Source organism: Asparagus officinalis, chromosome 1 (assembly GCF_001876935.1).
Source record: "Asparagus officinalis chromosome 1, Aspof.V1, whole genome shotgun sequence".
NCBI classification, from domain to species: domain Eukaryota; kingdom Viridiplantae; phylum Streptophyta; class Magnoliopsida; order Asparagales; family Asparagaceae; genus Asparagus; species Asparagus officinalis.
The window spans coordinates 25,663,312-25,669,182 of NC_033794.1; the positions used below are offsets into that span (position 1 = coordinate 25,663,312).

General features: G+C 39.0%; 1 protein-coding gene across 2 annotated transcripts in view; it reads right to left on the reverse strand.

Moving 5' to 3' along the window:
- LOC109821725 (beta-amylase 8) overlaps window positions 1–5,871 on the reverse strand; it is a 20,851-nt gene that overhangs the window by 4,288 nt on the left and 10,692 nt on the right. For both annotated transcript variants that reach the window (XM_020387891.1, XM_020387898.1), the window contains exon 6: window positions 941–1,201. In XM_020387891.1, coding sequence (XP_020243480.1) covers window positions 941–1,201 — 261 coding nt within the window. The remainder of the gene's footprint in view (window positions 1–940; window positions 1,202–5,871) is intronic.

Here is a 5,871-nt window from a genome sequence, read left to right on the forward strand (position 1 = left end):
CAAGGGAGTGGTGGAAAGGGAGAGTACTGAAACTACATGACAAATATGACTTAACTCTGGGAATAATATTGGAATTTAAGAAAAAATATGACTTAAAACTGAATCCCTCCCCTCAGAATCCACTCACTCTAGGATGGTAAAGTAAGTGAGGAAATTTGCTTCATTTTAGCAAGGGAGTGGTGGAAAGGGAGAGTACTGAAACTACATGACAAATATGACTTAACTCTGGGAATAATATTGGAATTTAAGAAAAAATATGACTTAAAACTGAATCCCTCCCCTCAGAATCCACTCACTCTAGGATGGTAAAGTAAGTGAGGAAATTTGCTTCATTTTAGCCCTCCCAACCCTTCCCCTTACTAACAAAAAATTGTAATCAAGCACAATATTGAGGGGTTAGCATTATAACCTTTCCAACTGCTCCCCTCCCCTCTTAACAAAAGCTATTGAAACTCACCACAAAATGAGTAAGGCAAATGATTAAATGTTTCTAGCCAAGGTCCTTGGTTTCTTATCGTTCCCAACTACCCATCTCACTCTTCCCCCTACCACCCCGTTTTTCTTGTCTCTTTTCCATTTTTTCTCCTCCCCTCCCTGACCCCCACCCCCATATTCTTTTTCTGGTTGTCACAAATGTAATAAGAGGCTCCAGCTGCCGTGTGCTAGAGGCCTCTACTATTTGAACCAGCAGAGGCTCAAGGAAGAGAGCAACTAAACATTGGACATAGGAAATGGGGAAATATAACAAGAAACATGATGAACTAAATGATTTGCCCCAAAAAAGGATAATGATATCTTCAACAATGGAATAATTAGACTCTTCAGCATTCTGCACTGATCTAATGTAGTTCTGAAGCAAACCCTTGTAGCTGAATTCAGAGCTAATAGGGACTTGAAATAAGCAGCCTGTGGAGAAATTAAGGAACTTGCTCCTACATACCTTCACAACTAGTTGTGTCCCTTCAAATGCAAGGTTTGCGAGTGATAACACTTGATTTGCATGGTCTATAAGAGTTTGTGAATACCAACGAAGAAAGAACCGTCCATAGTAGCTGTCGTAATCACCACGATCACAGAAGAACCCAGTTTCACGTGGCCTGGAATTATAATAGCCAGCATTATCTGGTCCCCTGGCCCAAAATGCATGGCCCCTCAATTTTGCAGCCCTTCGAAGATTCTGCTGCAAGTACCTATCATAGCACTGCAGAAGATTAAATCAGTAAAGCACCAACACAAGATTATAGTAATATATCCACATATCGGAAATTTCCAAAATAATGCTTTCAATGAAAGAGATGATGGCTTTACAGTTTACATGATAGAACAATACAGTTTCTAGGCAAGTTTTCCTATAAATTGTCTCCTAATATTTTTTGCCTTGTTCTCCTTTTTGTTCCTTGAATAAACTGATCATAAATAAGGCAAGATTACATCTACACTGATAGTTTACATTGCAGCAACAGATATTAAAACCAAAGAAATGTTGAATCATCCAACCAAAAGGCATAACCTCCAAAAATCAGTTCGTCCTAGTTACCCTCTTAATTTTAGCAAAAGACTCAAACTCTAACTGAAAGAGTAACATAAAACTTTCATGGCCAGATGAATATTAAAAATAACAAGAAGAAGAAAAGTTCACTACTTTTTCATATGAAACTCCTGCAAAGAAAAATTAGCCCTACAATGGACTTTAGAAAATTCACCAAATACTAAACAGCACATGACATTTGGATGCACTACGTAGTAGTAACTTCCCAAGTAGCTATAGCAATTCTAAAGCAAAAATCGTGCTCAGACAACATATCTAATAGGTAAATTGTTACTAAACATAAAATCAACCGAGCGTAAAATTTTGGCTACATTGATAATGTTTTGATAATGTATGGATTCAAACCCTGCAATCACCATCCATCTGGCTTTTGATATATTGATCAGTGTATAGCAACTGTTATTAGGAATTTGTTGTCCAGCCCCGAACGAGGACAAGTTCAAAGCAAGTCATGGATGTCTTCTCCATGAGAGCACTTTCTTCTGTTTGTATTATCTGACTATGACCTGCTCACTGAGTGTGTGATGCATCTCACTTAATCAATGTGATTCTGATAATATTTAAATTTGATGACATTCATGTTTCAGTATACATGACATATCAAATTCAACACGGTCCATGAGTCTCTTTAAGATTTGACCAGTCACCTTTATTTACAATGGAATATGAATTAATTCTTATAAGTCAATCATCAGTCCAACATAAGAGGGTTTAATGAGAGCTAGTCCCTGTATTATCAGACACTGATCTCAAGTGACTCGTCTCATTTAATCAATTTGATTCAGATACTAATTTAACTCGATAAACATTCATGCTGAAGTATACGTGACATAAATCAAATTCAACACGGGTCGATAAGTCTCTTTAAGATTTGACCAGTCACCTTTCTTTACAATGGATCTTTACAAAATTAATGAGACAAATTGATTCAAATGAGTTGATCTGATCTGCACACTGAGCAAGTGATTTGTCTCGTTTAATCAATTTGATTCTGATACTAATTTAATTTGATAAACATTCATGTTTCAGTATACATGACATAAATCAAATTCAACACGGGTGCATAAGTCTCTTTAAGATTTGACCCACCACCTTTCTCCCATAAGTCTCTATAAGATTTAACCAGTCACCTTTCTTTACAACGGATCTTTATAAAAATTAATGCAACAAATTGATTAAAATGAGTTGATCGCCGGTCCAGTGCTCTAAAAAGCCCCCTAGGCGTAGGTGGACACATGCCCGCCTAATTCTGGCCAAAGTGCCCTGCCTAGGCGGCAGCTAGCTTTTAAAACATGAAAAAAAATAAAACCCCTTACCCGACCCATTACCAAAACCGGAACCCATGTTCATACCCAAACTCGAACCCATTAACTTAACCCTAAATTCTCTCAAACTCTCTCCCATAGTCCCACTCCAAACAACCGCCTCTTCAAACTCACCGACTCTCCCCCCTCTCTTTCAGCTCCCGTTGACTCGGCTCCCCCTCTCTCCGCCAGCTGCCTCCCCATTCCTCCCGTCACCTCCCGCTCCCTGTTCTCCCGCCGCCAAGCCGCTTGAACTCTCAATGGCTGCCGCTACTGCAGCTCCCAACTCCCCAGTTGTTGGCAGCTCCAAATGGCGCCAGCGCTCCAGCTTCCAACGCCGCTAGTAGCTCCAACTCTCAGAGCATATCCTGCTGCCGTCGGTCCTCCTTACAGGTAAAAATTTTATTTTTTTATTTTTAAACTGTTTTTAAACTTATTTACTGTTTTAGCACTTATAATTGTTTTTAAACTTTAAATAGTTAATTTTGTTCAATTTAGTTTAATTTAGTTAATTTTATTCAATTTAGTTAATTTTACTTTAATCTTGTTCAAATTTAGTTAATTTTAGTTTAATCTTGTTCAATTTTAGTTAATTTTATTACTTAATAGATCAAGTTATGTGATTTATTTGAATCTTTTATTTGTCATGATTTGATGATTTGATCTATGAATGATTTGTTTGTTGAATTGTTGTAATGTAGAATGTCAGATATTCCTCCTAAGAAATCTACGGATTCCACCTCTGTTCTTGCGGAAGCCCCTGTGAAAGTTAAAAAAAACTTAGGAGATATTAGTTGGGAGTTTGGGTTTCTTCCGGATCCAACTGATTTGTGCTTGGTGCAATGTAAATCGTGCTCGCACAAAATAAAAAGGGGTTCTTTAGATAGAAGCAACATCTTGTTGGCAGAGGAAACAGTTGTGTAAAGTGCTCTAAGATTTCGGTTGCTAATAGGAGAAAAGTCTAAGAAGCTATGGATGCTAATTCCAGGAGAAAGAAACTGAAGGAGATGCATATCATGGAGTTGCAAGATGAAGCACAGTTCGACAAGTCGGATCCGACGGCTATTGAAGGAGAGGAAATTGTCTCTTCTATACATACAGTGGATGAATCTTCAAAGAGGCGTAGAGAGCCGACCGTTGGGCCAATGGATGCTTATACTGCTAGTGATCCCGAGCTAGCAAAGAGACTGAAGGGAAAAATGATTTAGCCTGGAGTGAAGAAAGCTTATACGAAGGAGAAGAGAGATTGGGTCCACAAGCATGTTGCTAGATGAGCATATGAGAAAAACATTTCTTTTCATGCCTTATCTACCGACTCCTTATGCGGATGTGCAGTGCTATTGGGGATTATGGACGAACCTACCGATCGCCTAACATGTATATCTTGAGTAGCAGTTGTTGAGGGGCGCTGTGAATGAGACTAGGAACACATTTAAGGAGCATGAGGAGTGGGGGAAGAGTGGTTGTTCTATCATAACAGATGCTTGGTCAGATAGGAAAATGTGATCGATCATAAATCTGTGCATCCACAGCAGGCTAGGTAGGCTTTCTACAAGTTGATTGAGTGTTCCGAGGACTCGCACCCAGGGGAATACATTTTTGAGCAAGTGGATGCATGCATTGAGGAGATTGGACCACAAAAGGTCATCCAGATCGTCACAGATAATGCTTCTGCAAATATGGCGATGAAGGAGAGATTGAAGAAGAAGCCGAGTATCTTTTGGACCAGTTATGCAACTCATACTATTGACCTAATGCTTGAGGGCATTGGAAATTTGTCAACCTTCAAAGCAACTATTGAAAAGTGAAGGCCCTTACTATCTTCATCTACAGCCACCATAAGATCTTGAACATAATGCGCCGCATGTGTGAGATGAGGGAGATTGTTAGACCCGGAGTCACTCGTATTGACACTGCATTCTTGACCCTGCGGAGTGTTCATGAGAAGAAGCTGAAGCTAAGACTCATGATGAAGAATGGAGGAAAAGCAAGCATTCTAAAACCGCAATGGGTAAAAAAGTGTAGGCCATTATCCTGTGTGATAGTTGGTGGCAATCTGTAAACAAGCTATTGAAGATCTATGCTCCCCTTTTTAGCATGTTAAGGGTGCTCAATAGCGACTATAGACCCTCAATGAAATTTATTGTGTGGATGCTTGAAGACACAAAGGAGGAGATCAAGCTTGTTTTGAAGGAGAGCCTATGCAAGTCGGTGATTGATATTATATGTTCCAAGTCTGAGGATCGATTATATACACCCTTGCATATGGCAGCTTATGTCCTTAATCTTTACTACTTCTTTCGAGATGATGTTGCTAAGAACTCTAAGGAGGGGAAGGAGGAATTTCTAGATGTGGTGGAGCTGCTCTATCCCGATGAGGAACACCAAGCTGAGGTTACTAAGGAGTTTATGGAGAAGTATAGAGAGGATAAGAGTTCATTTGGTAGAAGTTTGATAGTGAAATCTAAGTAGAAAGTGAACTTCAACCTAGGTAAATTTAGTTTATAATTTGAATATATCAAATTATCAATCATAAGTTATTTTTTACACTGATGAATTCAACTAAGACAATGTGTTTGCAGCTAGTTGGTGGTATATATATGACAGTGATTGTCCCTTTCTGCAAAACTTGGCGATGAATGTTCTTAATCTCACTAGTAGTTCTTTCAGATGCGAGAAGAACTAGAGCACATTTGAGGGGTAAACTACATAAATATCTAAAATTAATAAGAGGAAGTTATTCATTTATGACTTTACTAATTTGTTCTTTTCTTCTTTAAAGATTTACACGAAAAAGAGAAACCAATTGGAGTCGAAGAAGTTAGAGGATCTTGTGTTTGTGAAGTTCAATGTCAAGCTCAAGCAAAAGAAGAGAGAAGACAAAGACATGTAACAACGCACGATCGTACTACTACACGTGCATGGATCCTAGATGGAGTCCCCTCCGATGGAGGAAGAGACTTATCCCGGTTCAGGTGTTGGACGTTGGTGGAGTATGTATCTGGAGCGGCTGAGGTT